Genomic DNA, 24,118 nt, shown 5'->3' with positions numbered 1-24,118 from the left:
CAGAAAGCAGAAACCTGCCCATGCTCAAAGACGTCACCGCCACCACAGGGGTTGAAGCAGGCAACTGTGCGTCGGCTGACGCGCATAGAAAGGCTTCGACATGCCACATTAACAGCAAGAAAACGCGGACACGTCGCCGCACTGCGAAGCGGAGGAGATCCGTTGCAGCTGCTCAGCAATGTCATTCGTGCAGCCCTGAGGAGAAAATGAAACGCAAGAGCGAGAGGAGGCGAGCTGAATCCAGGAAAAAACGCTGTTCAGCTCACAGCAGCTCAGAGGCGGAGCCAAACTGCGATATTTACATTGAGATAACAGGTAAAAGGGTCTGCACGATGAACCTTGAACTTTCAGCCTACTTGGCACATGCATCAGGCGTACATACACACAACGTTTCTACGTGCAGGAAAGTCTGATTTCTTCAGTTTTTGCCCCAATATGGCGACACCATTGCCCCCCCCTCCCCTTTTTTTCGTGAATGCAATGGGTTTGCGTCAACTTAGACTCGCAGTCTGTTCATAGATTACTGAATTTTATCTGGAGTTTATTGCAGGGGGGAAAAAATCACTTTGTTTTTCTTTTTGTCTTCTTTTGGTGAGTGTTTGTGTGTTATCCATGTGCACAGAGGGATGTTTTGGTATACCGATGCCTAAAATGTAACTCTATATCCAACTGTCAGACTATTTTAATGTTAACTGTTTTATCTTGATTATGTTTGCTGATCCCAATACATCGTCAACAATCTCCAGCCTGAGATAGGGGAGGTTCGTCAGTGAAATTCGCAAATCTTACTGGCTAACGAACCGTCCTAGCAACCGCTTGGGCAACTATCCCGGGGCCTATGATGTGTCTTATGTCGAGAACTTTAAACTGAAAGAGGCGTGACTGACTATGAATAACAGATAATTTGACCAATCATGTGGCGTCTTGCATCTGTGCCAGCCAATAGTGTCCCCCAAAATACTGTAGAGGAGGAGTCTCACGGGGATCATTTTTTAGCAGAGTGCGCACTTGCTCTCGAAACTCCCCTTCCCTCCACGGCTGGTGACTTTCTCGTCTTCGGAAACAAAGTCGGGAACAAAAGAAAAAAACTTTCCTATAGCAAAAATTACTTAAAATTGCTTGAAAACGTCAAGCAAATTGTTCGCGTAGTTTTACTTAGCATGCACAAGTCCTCGTGAGGAAATTTACTCCGCGCGGTTACAAAGAAAACGTCATGTTCAGAAGTGTTTGCAAGATGACCTCGGACGATATTTCATCAAGATGTATCGAGTTAATCAAGGGTACGTTGCCAGAAATAAACAAAAACGAGCTAGTTTAAATGCAAAGAGCATGTGATCTGTGTGGGGATTGGTAGAATTGACAATATTTATGATAAAAGCACCTAACTGCAATTTAATTTGATCTCCCTTTCCCTCATTGCCCATCCTTCCCTTTCTCCTTCCAATAGATCAACTCTATTTTGCCATGCTTCAGCAAAAGATCAAAAGTACAGCGGACCGACACTGTTTCTGCATAGATGAAGAGCTGGCATACGAAAAGTGAGTGGTCTCTCTTTCTGCTTTTCTCTTTTAAACATAATTGGCTCCAGAATGGAAATTATACTGTGACATTTTGGGAGGTCAACTTTTTATTCAGGACTCAAATGGGAATCGGTACAGTACAGGCGCGTGCTTCATTCACTTAAAACTGAGCCATTTTTCAGTATATTAATCTCATAGCAGACGGGGGTAAATTAAATATATTGCAGTAGCTCACAGGAGACTAAATACATAAATACTTCCGTATATTCTATAGCCAAAACAATACTGTATAAGAACTAAAAACATAATTGAACAAGCTAATTATCTGCCTGTGTTACTACAGTCCAATAACTAGACTTATAGATGACTTAGATTAAATATATATACTATCTGAATTTGTTAGCTGTGCTCTTTGTTTGAAAACAAAATAAAGTTTTAGTTTTTTCATCCAGCACTGCGCTCAGTTGAATTGAAATGATAAGATTTAGTTTATAGGTTAAAAACTAGAGTTAAAGTTAGAGCTTAATTCTGTCTTTTCTTTTCCATTGATAAGGAAGTCAAATGCTACACATTATGTTGCTTATGCTGTGAAAGGACATACGCTGTCTTATCTCTGTCTTATCTAGCCCATGCTCTCCCTTTATTTACCTTTAAAAGTTCTTTTCTCTGGTCTCCTCTCTGTAATCCTGTTCATAAAAATGTTGACCAAAATCTTATTAAATCTCTCATTTGATAATGTGAGGATGAGATAATAAGAACAGCTTTTTTATCAGTTTATGTATGCAGGTTTAATTTTTTGTTATTTGTGTATCACAGTTGCTTTAAATTAGTCTCGTTTGTGAGGACTTTAGCTGTGTCAGTTCAACGTCTCCTTTCAGCACAACTTTTTCAACAGCTCCATTTTTAAGTGCAACCCAGTGGGCTTTAAAGGGAACAAAAATAAATAAAGAAAAGGACAAAAGCATGGATAAAAATCCAGATTAAAGATTAATAACACCTTTAAGATCATTTAGTAAATGGAGTAAAATGTTTGAACTTTGTTTTTACTGAAAGAAACCATCAACAGAAGCGCTCTTGTGTCCTCTACAACTCCTTATCCGATACTAAAATTTTCCTCTGTTTTTAAGGAAAAAAACGCAACTGGTCCTCCACTATGTTAATCATTAGAAAAGCTTCTCTACCCGTACAGCTGCCTTTTCCTCCCTCCAAATTGCAGTGCACTTACACATTATGCACACCTTTTTGTTGTGTGAAGATCTGCTGCCTGAATTTTAATGCATGACTAGACTTATAAATAAATAGATCAGTTTTTCAATTTCTAGCTCTATTGTTTTTTTAATTTCCTTTCGAGAAGATTTCTGAACAACACAATTTACAACACATGCACCTTGCACAATGTCATTCAGAGACTGAAAATAATCAAGTGTGTTAAACAAGGTTGGTCAGAGCTTGGCAGCATTAACTTTTAGCTGTCTCCATTTCTTCCCAGGTGCAGATTTTAATAACTAACTTCTGTTTATATCAAAATTAAGAAATGATATAATCCACTTAAAATGACAAAATATTTCTGTGAGCATAAATGTGATACCTTATGCCTCGTAAGTGTGGGTTCACATATTAAGTAGTGGGTTCAAAACTCCTTGTCCACACCTGTAATTTGAGCTGTGATTGGCTTGCTGGTTAATTAATGATTTCTAAAGTTCCTCCCTTGCCATTCTACATGCTAGAAAGGAGTAAAAGACATTGTAAATGGGTTTGCAATGGTGTTATCTTTGCAGCATCTAAAATACATCCTTTCACCCAGTCGTGGTTTTGTGTTTGGTTTCCACATATCTCTGTTAATTCACTGCTATAAACTTAATCAGGAAATGTAGTGTGCACTGCTTTAATGATAAAAGAAATCCATTTTACAATGTGAAAAGAACTTCAAATACTTACAAAGCACATTGTCACTTCAGCCATAGCACTTTCAGACTTTGTAATAAAGGCGAGGAATTTGGGTTGTTGTTCATTTCACCATTGAAAAGGGCAGTACACATTTTTTTCTGGGGTTTTGCCCTCATGGCTTTAAAAAGATAAACCTCCTTGCAGTTTTTTCTCCTGTTCTGATCGACCCACTCTAGCATCAAACATTTCCATATATAGCCTTTACTCCAGTCAGTGTTTTTGGTGTGTCAGCCTGAGGTAGCTGATTCGATCTAGTGAAGCTTCCCCAGAGACGAACGCTGGCTGCATAAATAGCCATTCTGACATGCTCTTTCTCTTTCCTTTGTCTCTCCCAGTTTTTATGCAGACTTTGGTCCCCTTAACCTGGCCATGTTTTATCGCTTCTGTTGCAAGCTGACAAAGAAACTCAAGGTAAAGTCAACTGCTGCTCTTAATTGCGCTTTCTGGAAGAAGAATGGGAAGAAAAACATAGGTCAATCAATATCTATTTATACTTGCTCTAGGTAGAGTAAGTAAAATAGGTTTTATGGTTTTATACCCATCAGTTAATGTTTCACTGTTAAATATAAGTCCCTAATATTTCTTGCTTGTGAACTTGGGGCAGCACTGTCCCTCTTTGTCAAGGCTGTTTGTTTGCATTTGTGACATGACTTTGATCTTGGAGAGGTGCAGCAGACGTTTAGACTGATGATTCAGCCTCTTTGCAACTTCAATTATGTCTACTACTGTTTTAAATGGTGATTGTCTGGTCTTATTCTTAGCTCTTTTGTGATAAAGACAAAGCAAAATTATTTATATAGCACACCTCATACATACGGTGTTAGGAAAATTCTTCCCAACGCCAAGCACTGCAAAGCTAAACCTTCAACACAAGGAAGGACCACAGAGCGTTACTCAATATAAACAGTTTTACTTGCAAGGAGTAGGCACACCATACAAGTATAATACACACATTGAACTGTTTCACACATCACAAGACATTATAAAGGGAGGTTCACGAAGTTCTTGCCTCGAACATCAAACACTTCAGAATTACACAAGTCTCAGGTTACAGCATTTTTCACTAAAGATAAGACATGAAAAATAGCAGGCATGGGTAGGTTAGTTTCTGGTCTCTTTCTGGTACAGTCAGATCCTTCCACCTTGTCCATGGTCTTGACTTTCTGTTCCCAAGCATAAACCAGCACACACAATCAAAATGTTGCTTGAGTATATATTTCTAAATCTTGATACTTAAAATATAATGATTGGTATGTTCTTAAAACATGATTTAGTCCAAAGTATAACAATGAATTACACATAAAATCACAACCTAATATAATAAACATAACGATAATAGTATGATTTTTCTTACATACAGCAACCCAGTGGTCATCAACAGTTCTTACAATAGTTAGTTAATTACTGTTTGAAATTGTAGTACTACAACTTTGCAAGTACAGATAACCTTGTTTCTAGTTATGTCATGGGGCGGAAAAATAAATGATTAACTGTACTTACTTGTCACTTCTGTCTCTCAAGCTCTGTATATCTAAGGCAGATAAACAAGGCATCACATTTCATCTCATGCTGTCATTAATGTTTCTGTACAGTCCATTATACTGTCAAGAAAGAGGATTATTTTTTATACCTGTGGAGATCAGAAGAAACAAGCCAATGCTGCCTACCTGATAGGCTCATATGCAGTAAGTAGTGATAAAACCTGTATATACATATACATATTTCTTGTTGGGTCATGTTATATCTAACATTGTGATGATTACAAATTACCACAACTGTACTTGAAGATAAAACTTTTGTTTTTACAGGTCATGCATCTGAATATGATGCCTGAGGAGGCCTACAGTCTGCTGCTGTCAAGGAATTCGACATATATTCCATTCAGGTAACAATCTACCAACACAGTATGTAATCTATTTGAGAACAGCTTTAAGTTTGCAGTTTGTTCTATAAAAATGCATCATTATGGCATCAACACACTTAGAATTATCACTTTGGATGGTATATTGCTGAAAACAGCTGAGTTAATATAATTAGAAGCTATTTTTACATGAATTGAATTAATTACAACCCAAATTAGAAAACGTTGGGACACTACAAAGTTGGGAAGAAAAAAAAAAGTGCAAATCTGTAGTCTTTGCTGGGATTAGGTCAGATCAGGACTGCAGGCCTGCCGGTCTACTAGTGCCAGCAACCTCTTTTTCTGCAGCTATTCCTTTGCATTGTCTTATTCAAAATGCATGGACATCCCTGGATTTGCTGTATTCCTGAAGGAATGTGATGGTCTGTCCCTGCTGAATTGGAGGCCAGAGAATGTGACACTCCAGCTGACGAAGTTAATACAAGGCTTTTTTTTTTTCACTATTTATACAACATTGGGCAACAACAAGGGAATGAAATTCCTCTAGATTCTTTTTGACTGTGGAAGGATAAATAGTAAAAATAGTTTTTCAAATATTGTTTTTTTTTTTAAATAATTACATTATTTTTTCCTATGACTAGTTGATAAAATTTAGGTCCTCTGCTCTATCTTTTTCACTCAAATACTCAGCCTTTTTCTAAATTCTGCTTTATTTGCATTTGCCATATTGTTTCAAGCTTTTCCTATTTTGGGTTGTAATTTTTTTTCTGGTTTTGGTTACTATATATGGTGAAATTATTAAACATTTTAAGTAATGTGATGCCAATAGAGCACAAAAATTGAGAAAAAAGATTGACTAAAGTACCTTCTTAAAGCACTTCCAACTTTCTAAGACAAAATGTGTCATGAGAAAGTATAGAACAAGATGAAAAAAAAAAACTGATGAAATCAGTTGAAATCACAGATGGCATTGAAGCTAAATAATCCTTTAATGATATAAAACATCCCAAGAATGTTGTGCAGACCATCACTGTGTTTTTCTGTTTTGCAGAGATGCTTCATTTGGAACCTGCATGTACAATCTGAACATCTTAGATTGCCTTCGGGGTGTTCACAAAGTATGTAGTTTAAGAACTTATTTATTTTTCTGTCTTCTCTTCTCATGGTCCTAATAAAATATTGTTCCTCTCAACCGTCTAATAGGCTCTGCAGTACGGCTGGCTCGACTTCTCTAACTTTGATGTTGAAGAGTATGAGCACTATGAGAGAGCAGAGAATGGCGACTTTAACTGGATCATTCCAGGAAAGTTCCTTGCATTCAGCGGGCCTCACCCAAAAAGCAAAATAGAGAATGGTAATTGAAGTGCATCACAGAAATATATCTGATCTCATTTGAATAACTCCTGAACTCACCACAATGCTTTTCTCCTACTTCAGGGTATCCTCTTCATGCTCCTGAGGCCTACATCCCATACTTCAGGAAACACAACATCACCACCATCGTCAGACTCAACAAAAAGATGTATGATGCCAAACGTTTTACAGACTCCGGCTTTGAACATCACGATCTGTTTTTTGTGGACGGGAGCACACCAAACGACTCGATTGTTAGGAAGTTCCTCAACATCTGCGAGAATTCAGAGGGAGCCATTGCTGTCCACTGCAAGGGTAAGAGACATTTTAGTTATATAGACTCTGCTTAGTTTCCTGTTTATTGTAACTGAAAACCAAAAGCTACTTTTTATTTTTCTTTCTTTTAGCTGGCCTGGGGAGAACTGGCACCCTGATCGCATGCTATATGATGAAACATTACAGCCTGACTGCAGCAGAGGCCATTGCTTGGATACGGATCTGCCGGCCAGGCTCCATCATTGGGCCTCAGCAGAACTTTGTTGAAGAGTAGGTTTTCACTGAAAAAGGATTTTCATTTGATGATCTCAGATTTTATGTTTGTAAAAATAACATTTTTGGTATCAAGATTGTTAAAGTCAGTTTAAAAAAAAGGATTTCATGGATTTTTAGAAAGCATCTCAGCAAAAGGAGGGTGGTAGGAAATCTGATTAAAAGTGATTGTGATTTACCAATAAACAAGTTTATTTTGTGGCTTGTTTGAATTGTCTTCATCAGGAAGCAGAACAGTCTGTGGGCAGAGGGAGATGTTTTCCGGGAGAAGATGCATGATGAGCAAGAGAATGGCAAGATGGCTGTCACCAGGATCCTGTCTGGTGTGGATGACATTACCATTAATGGGAACAACAAAAACAGACCATCCAAGAAAGAGGAAATAGAACTGGTGAGTTTGAGTAGACTTTCAGGAGGATAATTAGCTGTACCATTTTATTGTACAAAATCTCTTCAGATATAATTAAAGAACCACTACTACTACAACTGCTAGGCTATCCTTGTTTATGCAGGACTTCTCTGTTTTACAGTACAATGATGAAGAAGAGAGAAACGGCCTCACACAGGGTGATAAACTACGGGCCCTTAAGAGCAAGAGACAGGCCAGATCATCTTCAGGTTCACTGTCGTAAGTGCCCAGGCAACCTGCAGGCCTTACCATGCATCACGCCCACGTGTGTTGTTGTACCGTAGATTGAACAGTTCCCCTCCTCGTCAGTCTCTTGGATCATTACACATACATACGCTGTAGTGTTTTTCAAATCATAAGACCATGAAGTGACCATGTAAAAAATTCAATTTATCATTCATTCCTGGTTTTTTGGGATAGTCCGGTTTTAGGAAATGGCTAAACTATTGTGGCTACAGTTCTTGACTAAGTGTGGAAATTTCATCATAATTCATTTTAATAATATTTTTTTTTCCTTCCTTTGGATCTCTTTTCAAAGTCACTTGCAGGCCAAGTGTAATAAAGTTAACCCACTTTCATATTTAATCAGAGCGTGATGAAGATGAACAATAAATCAAGGAAGAAGTAGCTCAGATATTATGACACAGAGTAAGTGACAGAGTTGACACACATTCTTCCAGTAAACATTTTGTTAAGAGCTGGATTTAGAAAGGCACAAAGGATTTGGACATTAAAGAGTCTTTGAGATTATTTTACCGTAAAAGTCATCTGTAAGTTATCTTTTTTAATCAGATTTTTCAGAGTGAACCTTTAAAAGCTGAGGGGAAAAGATAAATGGGTCAAATCAAATAGACCTTGCTAGTCTGTTATCAGCTCACAGTGTCCTGTAACTGGGCCACTCAATAGGTCAATAGGAGACTTTGCAATAGATAAACTAAATATTTGAAAGAAAAAATTTAAATAAATTGGGCAAATCACTGTTACAGGGCATTTATAGTGCTTGAAATATTCATTTTTAAAAAAGGCAGCATTGTAGACAACACATTAGTGTACAAATGCTAAGATCCATTAAATATTAAGGCGTTTAACCAACTACAGTGTCCATATCTCAGACTGTTTGTCTATGGTAGACAAAGACTCATAGACTTAAAAAAAAAAAAATCAATATAGAGGTACTTATATGAACAAATCTCAAACTGGGCCTCTATTTTTCTTTCTTTCAGTCTATCTCATATTGGCCATGAATACTTTAACTTGTTTTAGATTAAGTTAAAAACAAAAGGGTTTTCCATTAAGCTTATGCTCTTTATTGGCTAGCAGGAGGTACCCCAATGGTTGGGGAATGATCTTTTTAAAACAGCATATTGCTCTTAAAATGGAAAAGCCTTCACTCTTAAATGAAGCTAATTTGTGGTCACTACCCTGCAGGCTTTTGTCATTTCAGCAGTTCCCACTCACATCCTTCCTTTTCTCCAAATGTCTGATACAAAATTCAAGATGGCAAAGGCCAAAATGCTGAACTCAAGGCTTTAGATATTTTTAAAAATATGGTGGCCTATGTTTCATAAAGCTAATGGACTTGCAGTCTTTAAATGATGCTCTACCACCTAACATTGAAGCATATAATTGAATGGGTAAGCATTAAATGGACAGCATTTGATTCTCTGTGGAGTAGGAATGGAAGCTCTAAAACCAAAGACCAGTTAATCTAACTAAAAATGAATGTGCACATATTGATACAACAAATTGACGGTTTTAGCAGCAACAAATTTTGATAATGCTAACTCTCAGTTAATGACAGTTAATGTGCCTCCTAGCAGTTTTAAAAAAAAAAGAAAAAAACATCCACATCTTTTGTGCCCACATAAATCAAGCCGCGGACATCTGGGTGTCAGCATGGCTGAGAATGGTTGACTGGCCTCTGCCCATGTACCCATATGGCTTTGGCTTTTGTTGTCCCATGTCAGGCAGGTGATAGTGTTCTGCTGCAGCCTCATGGGCACGGCGTGGCCGATGTGTTGCCTGCCGTTCAAAAGATAGCAGAAAGAGGCAGAGAGAGAGTGGGGGAGAGGAAAAACAGAGAGAGGAAGTGAGGTTTTGTATGATGGAGGTAAGTGCACACCATGTCCTTTCGAGCTGACATCCACTTCCTATAGAAATGGTTGCTATGCCAGCAAAAGGTATGGCTAGTGGAATGGCTGATGTTGAAGTTATCCTGGTTCTTTCTTTCTTTCTTTCTTTCTTTTTTCTCTCTCTCTCTGGATGACTCTGGTGTGAAGTGGATATGCACTTAGTGGATGCATTACATCTACACGCCTTTCATTGTCTGCCTCATGGGCTCACTGAGCTGATCTGATTTTAAACCAAGGCATATCTGAGATATCTTCACTGCAACAAGTGTGCAGTTCAAGAGCAGCACCAATTGTTCAACTAATCACTGTTTTAAATGCGATCTGGATTAGTTGAATTGAATGTTGTGTCTCTGCTTGCTTTACTGACTTGGCACTGCTAAAGAGAACATGTTAAGGGACACTTGATTCTCATCTGCAGTAGGTACTTCTTTGTTTAGCAAAGTATCCAACTTGCCTGCTTTAACATTTAAGCTGATTACTTTTTCCATGTAGTTTAGTTTTTTTCCCCCAAATTGTTTAAAATATTTACTAATAGTAGAATAATCAGTGACTGAGGTTGTTTTATAAGTTTAATTTGTGGCTTTACAAGACTTTGTTTCTTCCTCCTGATCTTCGAGGTGAAAACTGGTACTTATTGATTCTGAGGAATAAACTTGAACCAGAGAAGAGATTTGCTTGCACATTACGCCATGTGCTTTATAAGCGTGCACTGCTATGCAAACATCTAATTTCCAGCTCAACTTCACCATCTGGCTCAACTGTTTGTTTTGTTATGTAACACTGACGTGCATGATTCCAGGAATAATTATAAAAGTAGTATCCAAACTTCTTCATTTCTGCCTTTTCATGCATGGCAACAGGCACAAATCCCTTGGACATGCACGCATGCACATGCCTCTGTTCAATCTGTGTTTGTGTCTAACATGTTATTAATGTTGGGCAGGCATCATTGTCAGGTGCCTGTTGTTTTTCCATTGCTTTTATGACTGGATCACTGTATTCATACCACCTGAGCTTCGTCAGGTTTCCATCTCTGCCAGCGTCTTTTAAAATGGTCTGTTTTTATGGAACAAAAGTAGATGATGGATACTGTAATTCTTAAAGGATTTTACCATTTTTTTAGATTTTTCATAATGAATTATAAGCGTTAAATACACTGGCATATCAATGGCTGTTGTTTTTTTATTTGCTATTTTTTTTATTTTAAAAAAATTATTTATAATCATAAAAATTTTACTTACACTATGCAGCCCTTGCAAAAATTATGGCATCACCACATTTGAAGGATGTTCACTCAGACTGCAGCTATTGTAAAAAACAATTTCATTCAATAACTGAACAAACATTTCTAAAAAGATTTTAAATAAAAAAAGCTTTAATATAAAACTGTGAGATAGGTGGTACTTATTTACACCAGGGTGTCAGGACAGCATGAATTATTTGAGATGTGGATTTCTCTTCCCTCAATTTCCATTTTAAATCAGATTGCCATTCAGACTGTCTGCTGCTCATGTCATTGAGTTGACACGTCTGTCCTTAAGAAAAGTATTATGTCTTTGCTCTGTGAGCAAAATGTGTTATCATCTTGACAAATGACTTCAGCCTCACCAAGCTTCCTTTCCTCTGTTGGAATAAGAATCTTGAATTTTGATCACTTTTCTGATGCGTTGAAGTCTTCCTCGACCAGCCTTTTCCTTTTATAACATTATCATTTTATTTATACTTGTTCCAAATTTTGGACTCGGCTGATTGAGAACAATCAACATGTACTATCACTTTCCAAGTTGAATTACTTGCTTGAAGGAGTCTATTATTCTTTCTGTTGTTTCCACTCTGTTATTAGAACCATACTTTTGGTCCATCAGCCAGGTGCAACCACTTATTAAAGTCTGTTTTGTTATACCACAGACCCACAAAGGTTTTTGTTTTAGAAATGTATATGACAAGATGATTCCATTTTGTTTTCCTCTACTTGATCTGAAACAATATGATTTGAGTATAGTTTGTCCACTAATAAATGAAATAGTTTAATATGGTTAAATAAAAAAGAAAAAAGCCGAATAAACATCCTCTCATTGTGGTGATTACATTGTTGTTGCCAGGGGTTACAGATTATAAACAGTCAACGTGATCTACTGTTCATTTAATACTAAAAAGTAAAATAAACTGTTGAGACATCAGAGGAAGTGGAAAAGAACAAAAATCTGCTTTCTGCCACTGTCCAGTGAAGGATTCTATGAGAGGTGTTGCATATAATCCAGTCCCAGTGGAAAAGCACAACATCAGAGGCTTTGTGTCCTGCCCAGAGGTCTCTTGTCTCTCTTTTTTTTTCCCCCTTTTTTCCGTTTGCTCTTGTTGTTGGATTTGTCCTCCTTTCAGATGGCTGGTAGCCATGCTGCTCTCCTCCCTGTGTAGCCTTGCCCTGTGGTGGATTGTGTATGGCTTCCCTTCTTCCATCCTGCATTTCTGTATAGACGGGTTAGGATTTCAATGAGTTCTGCTGCCCGTCAGCCCCCCCAAAACCCCTCCTTCTGGAGCTCTAACTGAGAATGCTGTAAGTGAGCCCCCTGGCCTCTCTCTTTTTTTTTAAATTCCCTACCCAAATCAGGAATCTGTTCAAAATCATCTTATTTATTCCTTCTGTAGCTACAGTAAAGCTGATGAAATGAGTCAGTTTGTAAAAATCTGAAACATCAGAGGCTGCTGCCTCCAGCTTGTCATCATTTATGTACATGATGAGTTTGTGCCATGGACATTCCCATCATCCCGTCATGTTTGCACATCATGCTTTGCTGGTTAATGTGAAGTACCAATTGTAAAAACTTAAGCTGTTAGTTCCTGTTTATGAAAACTGATTGATAAAAAGCCCCTCTTTAAGTTGTTTAATGCCTTTTTCTGGTGCTTAACTTGGCTTGCTACTCTAACCTGGCGACTAAAGGCTTTACTGATTTTATTTTTAACTTTTCCATCTCCATGCAGTCTTTTCTTCCACATGGTTGTGTTTCCAAATATAAACTTTCACATGTTTACATCACATTACTTTGTCTTCACAGACAAGAAGAGAATAAAATAAACACCAGGTCGTCGTCACAGTCCCTGAGGTAAAATGTACAGCATGTACACAATAGAAATGCATTCACATAGACATACAACTTGCAGATTATTAGATGATGTTAATCTCTTGTGCAGCAGGGTCATTATGCAGGCTGGTGTTCGGGGTTGTAAGACCACTGTGGGCCCACTGGCTCTGTCTGACCACTCAGACAGCAGGAAGAGGACCAGAACCTCACTGCCAGCTAACGGAGTAGGAGGAAGGTCAGTAGATAAAATTGACACACAATCAGGAAGAGCAGATACAGGTGCTGTCATCAAATGCATATTTGTTTTTGAATTGTTGCTAATTGAATTTAAAGCAAAGTGTTAGTTGTGTTTTGTTGCACTTTTTGTGCAGCATCGACACAGTTGAAAAACAGTCAAGAGGCTATAGCCACTCATGGATCCTGTGGACTGAATTTACAGTTTCCCCTCTCTCTGCCAGTTCTCTGCGCCACACCAGACTGGTCAAGTCCCTAGGCAACTTGCATGTCGTGGTTGACAACAGAGACCCAATGTGTTGTGAGCCATGCAGCAGCCATAGAGGCACAACCAGTGTCACATCCAACACCTTCATCAACTTAAACACGGCACAAGGCCACTGGCAGGCAAGCTCCCTCAGACACACTCTGAGCCTTATGGAGACTTGGGCTGCATTTACATAAGATTAAAAAAATTTCTTAATTTATGAAAAGTAAAAATATTTGGGCTCTCCTTCTCAAAATTTCAGCTCTCATGAATGATTGAGGAGTACATGCATTATCTCCAAAAAGCTCTGAAACTGACATGAGCAGCTTGTGGAAGAAAATATGTAGATGTTCTGTTTTGTTACCAGTATGCACAGCAATGGAGAGAGCACTCCCAATCCCACTGTGTAGGCCTGATGTGTGTGGCCCAGTCCAAATATTTTCTCAGCTCACTGCTTATCAGAAATTATGGTTCACCACAGCCTGTAGAACATTAAATTCCACTCATTGTCTTGTAGTTGATTACAGGGTTGTCTCAGGGAGCAATAATTAGAATGGATGAACCAGAGAACGGAGAGGAAACTCACTGCTTCTGGCAAAGGAGAACGGTTCAGTTTTTCCAGCATCTATGTGCAACCTTTTAGTTTAAAGTGGTCTAATTGATGCCCATAAAGCATGGGAAAGCTGTTAGAAGGTAACAAGTGACTGTGCGGATGCCATTAACATACATTAACGCATAGCAATTACACTGGAAAACTTCCCAAGTTAACTATAGAACTGCTACCAAGGTTTTATCAAAAGCCCTTCAGGAGGATTTAGTAGACAGAAGCCATTGAAGAAGCAGAAACTTGGATTTTAATAAAATGTAACCTTACATCAAATAAATAGTATCTTTCTGATTTGCCTGTTTTATCACTGTAAATTTTGAGTAGGGGAGCCAAACTTCTAAATGATTTCTTTTAAAAAAATTTTTGGTAATCATGGTATGATAAGGTTTTTAAATTAAAGCTAAACATCTGATTTTTGGTGCCTGTTCAAATCCAGTCAGAAGTCCAGAGGCTCAGTGCACTCACTCTTTCTCATCTATAAATTTATCAGCACAGAATTTCCTTAGACTGGGCTTCATCCACAATGAAAAATGTTTATTTTTTCCAGACATTTCACATAAATGTTTACATAAAGAGTGTTATTCTGCTTACCCAGAATAAACTAAATTCCTTCTTTAAGAGGTTAGACAAATAACTGTCCTAACGAAATTACTTTTTTTTAACTTGTAAAGTATTAATATTTGTGTACTATGAATTATTAAATATACAAGAAATACTGATCCTGCTCAACACTTTAGGTTTTAAACTACACCAATGTTTTATTTTTGTTGAGCATATTTCATGTTAAACATGGTGATAATGGTGCAGCCCAGCCAAGGTCTTTTACTAATGTCTTACTAATATACTGCATAAGGCCTGAAATGTACAAACTAACACTTACCTGGGCATTAAATTTAATTCCATCCACCTTGGTCTCTGTTCGACTTCTTTCGTTACCTTTTTTTCCCTCTACAAGGACAGCCTTTTGGAGTATGACTGGCTATAGCTTTTCTTGATTCTGCTGCTCACTGTGTGATCTGCCTGTGGCTTGTCATCACTGCCTTTGGCCTTGTTGCCATCCTTTACTTCGGCTTCCCTTCAATGCTCATATCTTCTTCCATCTTTCTTACATGCAACAGACGCATTGTCTCCAGAGGACGAAAAGCTCACAGCGCTTTGCAATCCATTAGATTTTCCAGGCTATGGTATCTATCCTCTTACTTTTCTTGCATCATATTTAAATTGGTATTTTATCTGTAATGAGATTCTTAATGTGTAACATTAATATACAATTGTGGCATAAATATGGGGAGTGGAGAGGGGAATTTACCTAGCAATCAAATGTGCTGCAAATTTAATGTCTCTAATTTCTGATCTTCATTGTTTTCTTTTGTAGTCACTCCATACCCAAAGCTAGAGCCCCTCTACTTCGATGAGCCTGTGGATCTGGAAATTGTGAAGATATCCAACTTTTTTTTGTTTTGTAGAAAGGTTGAAGCCAATCTTAATCATGAGGCATATTTTACTGATAGGCACTTTGGTGTTTTTTTTTAACTGTTTTAAACATTACCTATTTTTTCATACTTAATGAAGCATGCAGTAGAAAATATCATTTTTACCTACAACCAGACTGGCATGAATGTGTAAATCCAAGAGATTCCCTCCAAGATGAGTACTGTACAGCAGATTTGTGGTTCTGTGGAAGAAATGGGCCATTTGAAAGGGAAAGTAAACCTGCCCCACCCATGTGAAAATGAGCATTGGTTTTCTTTTAAAAGTATACAGGTGGAACTCAAAAAATTAAAATATTGCACAGAATTTTAGTAATTCAACTTTAAAAGGTAGACTAATATATAAACTCATTACATGCAAAGTGAGACATTTAAAGGATTTATTCATTATAATTTTGATGATTAAGGCTTACAGCTTATAAAAACCCAAAAAGCTAAATCTTAAAATTAGATAACATGTAATCAATAAAATGGATTTTGAATATAGAAATATTGACCATCTGAAGAGTATAATCATGCATAAGAACTCAGTACTTGGTTTGAGCCCCTTCTGCATGAATTCCTGCCTCAGTGCAGCCTGGCATGGATGTTATCAGTCTGTGGCAATGCTGGGGTGTAATAGAAGACCAGGATGCTTCAATAGAGGCTTTCAACTCTTATGCATTGCTCCTTCTCATGTGTCTCCTCTTCCTCTTGGCAATGGCCTTATAGATTTTCTACGAGGTTCAGGTCGGGAGAGTTTGCTGGACAGTCAAGCACAGTAATCCCTTGGTCATTGAACCAGGCTTTGGTTCTTTTGACAGTGTGGTCAGGTGCCAAGTCCTGCTGGAAAATAACGTCAGCTTCATCAAACAGCTTTTCTGCTGAAGGAAGCATGAAGTGCTCTAAAATCTCCTGGTAGACGGCTGCATTGACTCTAGACTTAAGAACAGTGGACCAACCCGGACAGATGACATGGCTCCCAAATTAACACAAACTGGAAACTTCACGCTGCACCTTAAGTGTCTTGGTCTGTTGCTTCTCCATTCTTTCTCCAGACTCTGGACCTTGATTTCCAAATCTGATGCAAAGTTTGCCTCATCAGAGAATAGCACTTCAGAACACTGCTCAACAGACCAGTTTGTTTTTTCTTTAGCCAGGTAAGTTGCTTCTGACGTGTTTTGTTCAGGGGCAGCTTGACAAGAGTAATACAACATTTGAAGCCCATGTCCAGGATCCGTCTGTGTGGTGGCTCTCGAAGCTCCAACTCCAGCCTCAGCCCACTCCTTGTGAAGCTCCCCCATATTTTTGAAAGGCCTTTTCCTGACGATCCTCTCCAGGCTGCAGTCATCCCTGCTGGTTGTTTTACCTTTTTCTTCCACTTTTCCCTTCTACTCAACTTTTTATTGATGTGCCTTGATGCAGCACTTTAAGAGCATCCAACTTATTTTGCAATTACTTTTTGAGACTTTCCCTCCTTGTGAAGGGTGTCAATGATGACCAGCAACCTTCCCCATGGTTGTGAATTCTACTGAAATAGACTGAGAGACCATTTAAATGTTTAGGAGTCCTTTGCTGGTGTTTAGGATCATTTAGTTGGTTAGAATGTGGCACTTGGAGGCTACAACACGGAACCTTTTCACACTATTCTAATTTTTGGAGATTTAGGCTTTTGGATTTTCAGAAGCTGTAAGCCATAATCATCAAAATTATAAATGCTTCAAATATCTCACTTTGCTTGTGAGTATATATTTAAGCTTAATTACTGAAATTACATTTTTCATAATATTCTATTTTTTTCACCTTTATCTAAAATCAAGTTTTTTTTTTTAAACCATGGCAAACAGTACAGTACACATGTTTACTGCCCTTCAACATCTGGCTCATCTTATTCCTGTCATGTACTTGTCAAGCTTTTCAGCTCTTGCATTTCAAGAGTGTTCATGTGTCAACATTTAATATGCTCAATTTGTATTTTGTAAATATTTTGTACTGTTAAAAGCATGCTATCAACACTGTCCTAATGGGGCTTTGTCCAACTTCTTCATAATCCACTAAAAACATGCTTAAAGCACATAGAATCACTTTCTAAATAAATTTACTCCCAGATATTTCTCTCTGGTCAAGTGTTTTTGTACCATATATTTAAATATTTGTCACCAGTATCCTTTTGGCATTCATTTTCAGTGCAAGATCAGAATATTTCAAATAAGCCAACAAAGACGTTTTCCTTAACTGCAGCAACAGGATGAATAGCTAAACATGTAGAAAATATTTTGTTCAATTTCATCTAGTGTTTCCATCGGTGAAAAACAAAAAAAACCTTGCAGTAGTATTTATTGAAGTGTATTCAGTGCAACAGAGCCTCAACAGAAATGTGAATGATGTAGTTATATGGTCAAGAACTGAATTCAGTTATCTTCCTGCTGACAGTGCTGGGAAATCTTCTGGATCATCAGGATTAGGTGCAAGATCATCCTCCTAATGGGGAAATGGTCATGATTATGATAATCTTCTGGTATAGTTATCTGCAAATATTCTTGAGTTAGTAAACTGGACTTTACAAATGTCTGTGGCATTTCCTTTAAGACAAAATTTAAAATGCAGATTGAAAAGAAAAAAAAAATAATTAAATCATTTAGTTTGTGGAGGTTGTGGGCTGTCCCACTTTTCTGCCCAAACAGAAATGCATCTTATCTCCTGGATGTTGGAGCTGGTAACTTACCCTCTCCATTATCTGTTCAGCTCTCTCTAAGCGAGTACTTTGAGCGCCACGTCCTCTTCCTCGGCCCCCGCGACTGGGCCGTCCAACACTTCCAAAATTGATGTCCAAAAGGGAAGTGATGTCATTGACAGATCTGCGGAGGAAGTTTCCCTCATCCTCCATAGTCTCCTTCAAATTCTGGAAATTGAGGGAAGAGAAAAAAAAAAGTTCTAGTTTTACAAAAATCTAAGATGCTTAGTTTGGAGGATAAAATCATCAGCAGTTTAACTTGTGTCTGAAATACAGACATGCATGTAGTGCATTTAATCAAGCTGGCAAAGTATGAAAATACCCACTAAATGGAAAAAGAAAAATATATATTTGGACACATTTTGGGCAGCAAACATTGAACTATAACCATTAATGTGAACTACATCTCTGCTGAGGGAAGCAATATGTAGAGCCAGTGCACAGGCAGACCCAGAGTCCAAAGTGGGATGAAGACTTTCAGAGGCCTGAAAATTACCAGCAGATAGACCATTGTTCTGACTTAAAAGCTGACAAAAATGGAATATGAATGATTCTACAGCACATTTACTGAATCGCTGACTGCTAAAAGTGTTTCACAGTACAACCCACACTTTAGTGATACTAACCCAAGAATACTTAAACATGTGGACTGGTTAAGCAAGATAATGACCCCTAACCTTATTAGTGGACTTCCTAGCATTCATTGCATGAATCACTGAGAATATGCAAGACAGTACTGTAGCCGAAGCGTTACCTTTGACCTCCCAGTATAACACCTACTAGCCCAGGCATGTCCCATGTCGGTCCTCGAGGGCCAGTGTCCTGCAGGTTTTAGAGGTTTTCCCTGCTACAATTTAGTGTGATCTCATTCAAATTAAATGGCTCTCCGCAACAGCTTGTCAATGACCTATTAATCTGAATCAGGTCTGTTGAAGGGCGTATCTAAAACCTGTAAGACAGTGGCCCTCAAGGACCAGCCCTGAATATCCATGTGTTAGCCACTTCCTGAAACAATATTTTGCTTTAGATGTACTCTTGGGCCCACGCTACAGCTGTGAGAAACTACAGAGCCCTGCCCATGCACAGCCATACACATTGATTGTCTTTCATGTGAAAAGAAGTCTGCTAGGATATCACAAAGAGCCAACAAAAACCATCAACAAGGTCATTTGCAATGTTACAGCACTTACTACTGCATCTTGTTTATATTATGTGAGGAACAATCACTTATGAAAAAAAAAAAAAAAATAGCTTATCCGTTTGCTTTTATAAAGATTTAAATGTACGAATGAAAAATGAGAAAACTGCAAAACTTACTTCAGTAATTCAACTAAATATATTTCATACTCATTACATGCAAAGTGTGCATTTATTCTTTATAATTTTGATGATTATGGCTTACAGCTTATGAAAACCTAAAAATCAAAATCTCAAAATTAGATAACATGAAATCAATAAAAAGGATTTTGAATACAGAAATATTGACCATCTGAAGAGTATAATTATGCTCAGTACTTTGAGCCCCTTCTGCATGAATTACTGCCTCAATGTGGCCTGGCATGGATGTTATCAGTCTGTGGCACTGCTGGGGTGTAATGGAAGACCAGGATGCTTCAATAGTGGCTTTCAACTCTTGGGCATTGCTCCGTCTCATGTGTCTCCTCTACTTTCCCTTATACTCAACTTTTCATTGATGTGCTTTGATGCAGCACTTTGAAAAAGAAGTTGGATGATCTCAATTACCTTTTGAGGCCTTCACTCCTTGTGGAGGGTGTCAATGACGGCTTTTTGCTTAACTGTCAGGTCAGCAACCTTTTCCATGGTTGTGAATTCTACTGGAATAGACTATTTAAATTTTTGAGTACTTTGCTGGTGTTTAGGATTATTTAGCTGGTTAAAGTGTGGCACTTAGAGGCTGCAACACTGAACCTTTTCACACTATTGTAAATTTCTACTATTTGTAAAAGATGTTGATTTATGGGTTTTCAGAAGCTGTAAGCCATAATCATCTACTCAAAGTAGGAGGAGAAATGATCACAATCTCAATCTCTCTACATATGCTGTGAACTGCTGTATGTCAGCCCTCCAGATACTCCAGGGCAGGTTCAGGCCGAGGACGGTACGTAACGAATGTTGGTGCACTTCAAAGTGAATCAGAAGAACATGCTTTAAGCTTCACTTGCTTCTCTAGTGTTTGCTTTGACTTCTTTGTATTCTCACCCCCAGGTGTTTGGACTGGTGGATGACCTTGGCTTTCGAGGGAATCTGGTGATCCGTTTTGCGGATATTAAATTCTGCCTTGGGACGACTCGTCTCCTGCAGGGCCTTCCACTCATCCAGGGTCATCTCCATGGCAACCTCAACCACCACCTCTTTATTTTCATCTGTTTCTCTATCATAATTGGGGACAAACAAAATCTATCAATCCACTTTTTACATTCATTTATAGCTGGTCTTTCAGACTGGTAAGACTTGTGGTGTCTTTGGCCCCAATTACACAACATTTCCATGCAAAACCCCAAATTTTTTCTTTTGTTTATATAAAAAAAAAAAAAAAAAAAATGCATCTACACAACAGCGGAGTGAAAACTACCACCATGCAGAGTGAAAATGCAAATAGGACTGAAAACAATTTAGTGTGCATGCCAGGCCTGTTGTGGGCAATAAAAACTTTGCAACGACACTCCCAACATGCGCACTCATCAGATCTGAAGAGACAACAACTTGCATAGCTGCATTGGTTATCTAGCACAGAGGTCCCCAACCCTGGTCCTCAAGGCCCACTATCCTGCAGGTCTAGATGTTTCCCGGCTGCAACACACCTGACTCAAATTAAACGGTTCTCTGACAAGCGCTGCATAAGTCTACTAATGAGCCATCAATTTGAATCAGGTGTGTTGCAGCAGGGAGACATTTAAGACCTGCAGGATAGTGGGCCTTGAGGACCAGGGTTGGGGACCTCTGATCTAGTGCATGCAATCTATGAATCTTTGCTGACTGCATAAATGTTGTGCAAACAAGCAAGTTTTGCTTTAAGAGGCTAAAATCACTTTAAAAGGTTTTAATATATCAGGAGCACAAACAGAACATGGAGGTCTGCCATTTTTCTGCTGTTCGCTGGTGTGAACAGAGCCTGAGGGCACAAATGCAAGATGACGTGACATGTCTACGCCAAAATGTTCCAGTTCGTGTTTACATAGAAAGGATTGGCAAAGTGTTAAGAAAATTTTGTTCTGGAGCCTGTTCTCAAACCTTTGCAGTGTTGTCCCCAAAAACCCTTACCATGTAAATGAGGCCAAAAGTCAAAACTTTTGCATTTTACTGTCTTGGAGTTGTTGTGTAAAAAGGGCCTTTGTGTGAAACTGCAAACTAAAACTGCAAATTTGATCTGTTTGAATTGCACAAAGAAATAAATAACTTTAGGACCCCCCCCCCACCCCCCCCCCCACAAAAGAGGAGCAATTCCTCTGAAAAGGCCTGCTAAATGTTTTATCCCAAAACAATTAAATAAATAAAATGGGCAACACTGTTTCAGCCCAATCAAAATCTAAATGAATCGCATTAAATATGAGGCCAACAAGAGTCTCATTTGACATGTCCAGGTACCATTTTTTTTTATTTTATTTATTTTAATTTTTTATTCTATCTAGATAGAAGAAGGATGTCTGTAACTCACCGATTCAGATTATCCTCCTCCACGGGTATCTGGGGCTCCTCAGATTTGATAGCAGCATCAGATGTCACCTCCATCAGTTCACTTCCGATATGGACAAACAAAAACTGAATGCATTTGTTGTATGCAGGTATAAAAAGAACACCACTCCCCGATTAAAGTTCACCTACCTTGCAGCTTCCTCAACACAGCCCCAGTTCCAGGGTCCCCTGCCACCTCTCTTTTCCTCTGGAGAAATACCTCTGCAGTAATCGTGTTGTAATGGATTGTCAGCAGCAGTTATGAAAAACCTTTTTTTCCCCCTTTTAAATTGGCTTTTGCTTTTTAAATTGAATTAATACATAAATGGGCTTACGTTCCATTGTGTCGATCATACTCCCTCTTGCCCCTCATGTTAAGGTAGTCTGGGTTCCTTGTATATCCCCCACCTCTTCCTCCTCTTCTTCCTCCTCCTCCTCCTCCTCTCATCCCCCCTCTGCCACGGACATTGGACTCATTATCGGATGGCCTGGCAACCAATGAGATAAAGACTCAGTTTATTCCTGTTGACAGCTCCACGTACTCCAAATACTATAGAATATTACTATGAAAAAGGAATTCCTTTTCATTTGCAAAAAAAAAAAAAAAAAAAAAAAAAAAAAAAAAAAAAAAAAAAAAAAAAAACATCTTCAAATGAAAGAATCTAGTTGGGGGGGGGGGGGGGGGGGGGAGGGACATAAAATTCAGTCAAAAATGTCTTGGCACTTGATCATTAAAACATTACACCCCATTTTTATTTATGCACTTAACAGTACATGTCAACCCATGACACCACAATATTAACTTGACCCTACATACATACTTGGAGATGGAGAACTCCAGTGGTTGTTCCTCTTGGGTGACCCTGCGTTGCCCAGTAGCACCTCTCTTCATGCCCCTCTGAACCTCCTGCCCGCCATCTCTATCGGTCCCTGGTGCATGACCTGTCTGCTGCTGCTTATGTGCTGCGGACGTGAAGGGAGCTGGTGAGATTCTGAACTGTGGACATGTTTTCAGCCCACTTTGATTTTAGAAAAGAGAATCTTGGGAGTGGTCAGGCAAATAGGAAAGAAAAAAAAAGCATTATTCTATAGCGCCACCCCACTGAAATTCCTCAGAAACCCTGCTTTTAAAAACATATCTTCAGAAATAGTTTCAAACGTCCCACAACAAAATTTAAGTTATGTTCCTTCCTTTTTTGGTTTTTATGCTTTTACTTATCAATTCCATGCCGTGGATAATTACAGGCTACGTGTACAAAGTACGTTAGTACTGAAATTAAATTTGGTAGTATCATCTGGGTGCAGGTTGCACCCAGAGAGAAACGTGTAGAAAACTCCCTGGAAAAGCAGTCTGACATCAAGCACATGTGCAGCTGACCTTGCATCAGCAGCAGCTGACACTGCCAGGACAGACTGATCACTCTTGGCTGGACCACCCAGTCTAGAAATACCAGCACCTCCCAGCACAGAACGGTTTGTATTTGCGATGCCTTCTTATAAGCTCACCTGGTACCAGGTCTTGACCATCCAACGCTTTTGGGACACGTCTGTCCTTTTGGGACTCCTTTTGACCCATTTTTTTCTGCTTGAGTTTCATCTCCTGCTCTTTATTCTTCTTCTTTTTATCGTTCTCCGTTTCCACTTCGCTGATTAAGTCGAATGGATCAGCATCGTCGTCGAGAAGATTCCCGAACCTGTTCGCCACAACGCACCCGAAGGCGTCCGGCAGCATTTTAGCCTGTTTGATAGACATAAAAAGCAGAGTTTAAAAGGTTACGTTTCTTTGCAACGTGAACCAATATCTTGCAAATATCAAACGGTAAAGTTAAAACATAAAGAAGTACCGTTTTCCAGCCCCAGCTACAAGGGAAAATAGAGCCTCGGGTGGAACTGCACCAGTGAACATTCAGCAAAGCCCTTTCTGCTGTTTGTCCACACTTAAATGTTTGCACGTGTGGACGCAGCGAGGCCACGCCCCTCTGCTCATTAATAGGCTATTCACTGATCAATATCCAGTACACAGGCGCTGATACAAAGTCGGTGCATTGTTCTCTGCTTAGTCAGGCTGTCACTCAAACTGGCAGATGACAGAAGTAGAAGGAAAATGTTTTGGAAATAAAACAAAATAAACTATATTTGTCTTCTAAGTTGAATAAAGACCATTTAAATTTTGCTGAGAGGCCAACTTTATCATATGTTATGAAACAATTAGATAATAGTTCCCACTTAAGAACCAGCAGGTGCAAACCCATGCCAATTGTATTCTTTCTTAGTTTCACCTTG

At 38.7% G+C, this 24,118-nt stretch overlaps 2 protein-coding genes across 10 annotated transcripts; one reads left to right on the top strand and one right to left on the bottom strand.

Moving 5' to 3' along the window:
• The first annotated feature begins 5 nt into the window (after positions 1-5).
• On the top strand, positions 6-17,519 carry cdc14b (cell division cycle 14B). Of its 8 annotated transcripts, none has more exons than XM_041999459.1 (16): positions 6-315; positions 1,448-1,538; positions 3,803-3,878; positions 5,060-5,152; positions 5,276-5,352; positions 6,380-6,446; positions 6,532-6,682; positions 6,766-6,996; positions 7,089-7,227; positions 7,456-7,621; positions 7,761-7,858; positions 12,825-12,872; positions 12,964-13,086; positions 13,310-13,472; positions 15,058-15,123; positions 15,315-17,519. In XM_041999459.1, exons 1-15 carry the CDS (start codon positions 21-23, stop codon positions 15,106-15,108), a joined length of 1,869 nt encoding a protein of 622 aa, XP_041855393.1. In that variant the 5' UTR covers positions 6-20; the 3' UTR covers positions 15,109-15,123; positions 15,315-17,519. The 8 variants fall into 8 exon arrangements, with proteins under 8 accessions (XP_041855393.1, XP_041855392.1, XP_041855396.1 ...); XM_041999458.1 differs by having other exon boundaries at positions 12,961-13,086; XM_041999464.1 differs by lacking the exon at positions 6-315 and adding an exon at positions 1,015-1,280 and having other exon boundaries at positions 12,961-13,086.
• Positions 17,520-17,728: 209 nt separating this feature from the next.
• LOC121648948 (intracellular hyaluronan-binding protein 4-like) lies at positions 17,729-23,790 on the bottom strand. 2 transcript variants are annotated; one of them, XM_041999467.1, is made up of 9 exons: positions 23,680-23,790; positions 23,342-23,573; positions 22,657-22,798; positions 22,171-22,323; positions 21,986-22,057; positions 21,819-21,899; positions 20,363-20,534; positions 18,134-18,310; positions 17,729-17,889 (listed from the first exon to the last, which is right to left on the bottom strand). In XM_041999467.1, the coding sequence occupies exons 2-9, from the start codon at positions 23,565-23,567 to the stop codon at positions 17,824-17,826; spliced, it is 1,089 nt and encodes a 362-aa protein (XP_041855401.1). In that variant the 5' UTR covers positions 23,568-23,573; positions 23,680-23,790; the 3' UTR covers positions 17,729-17,823. The 2 variants fall into 2 exon arrangements, with proteins under 2 accessions (XP_041855401.1, XP_041855402.1); XM_041999468.1 differs by having other exon boundaries at positions 17,729-17,886.
• Positions 23,791-24,118: the final 328 nt, after the last annotated feature.

The sequence above is a fragment of the Melanotaenia boesemani genome, chromosome 11 (assembly GCF_017639745.1).
Source record: "Melanotaenia boesemani isolate fMelBoe1 chromosome 11, fMelBoe1.pri, whole genome shotgun sequence".
Taxonomy (NCBI): Eukaryota; Metazoa; Chordata; class Actinopteri; order Atheriniformes; family Melanotaeniidae; genus Melanotaenia; species Melanotaenia boesemani.
The sequence above is the reverse complement of the archived record's forward strand: the minus strand, read 5'-3'. Positions and strand labels throughout refer to the sequence as shown.

Coding starts and splice junctions, on each gene's coding strand:
- LOC121648948 (XM_041999467.1), bottom strand. CDS start 23,567: ATGCTGCCGGACGCCTTCGGGTGCGTTGTGGCGAACAGGTTCGGGAAT. Junction 22,799..23,341: donor TGGTCAAGACCTGGTACCAG/GTGAGCTTATAA, acceptor TCACGTCCGCAG/CACATAAGCAGCAGCAGACA. Junction 17,890..18,133: donor CTGAACAGATAATGGAGAGG/GTAAGTTACCAG, acceptor TTTCCCCATTAG/GAGGATGATCTTGCACCTAA.
- cdc14b (XM_041999458.1), top strand. CDS start 21: ATGCTCAAAGACGTCACCGCCACCACAGGGGTTGAAGCAGGCAACTGT. Junction 6,683..6,765: donor AAAAAGCAAAATAGAGAATG/GTAATTGAAGTG, acceptor CTCCTACTTCAG/GGTATCCTCTTCATGCTCCT. Junction 7,859..12,824: donor TCATCTTCAGGTTCACTGTC/GTAAGTGCCCAG, acceptor TTGTCTTCACAG/ACAAGAAGAGAATAAAATAA.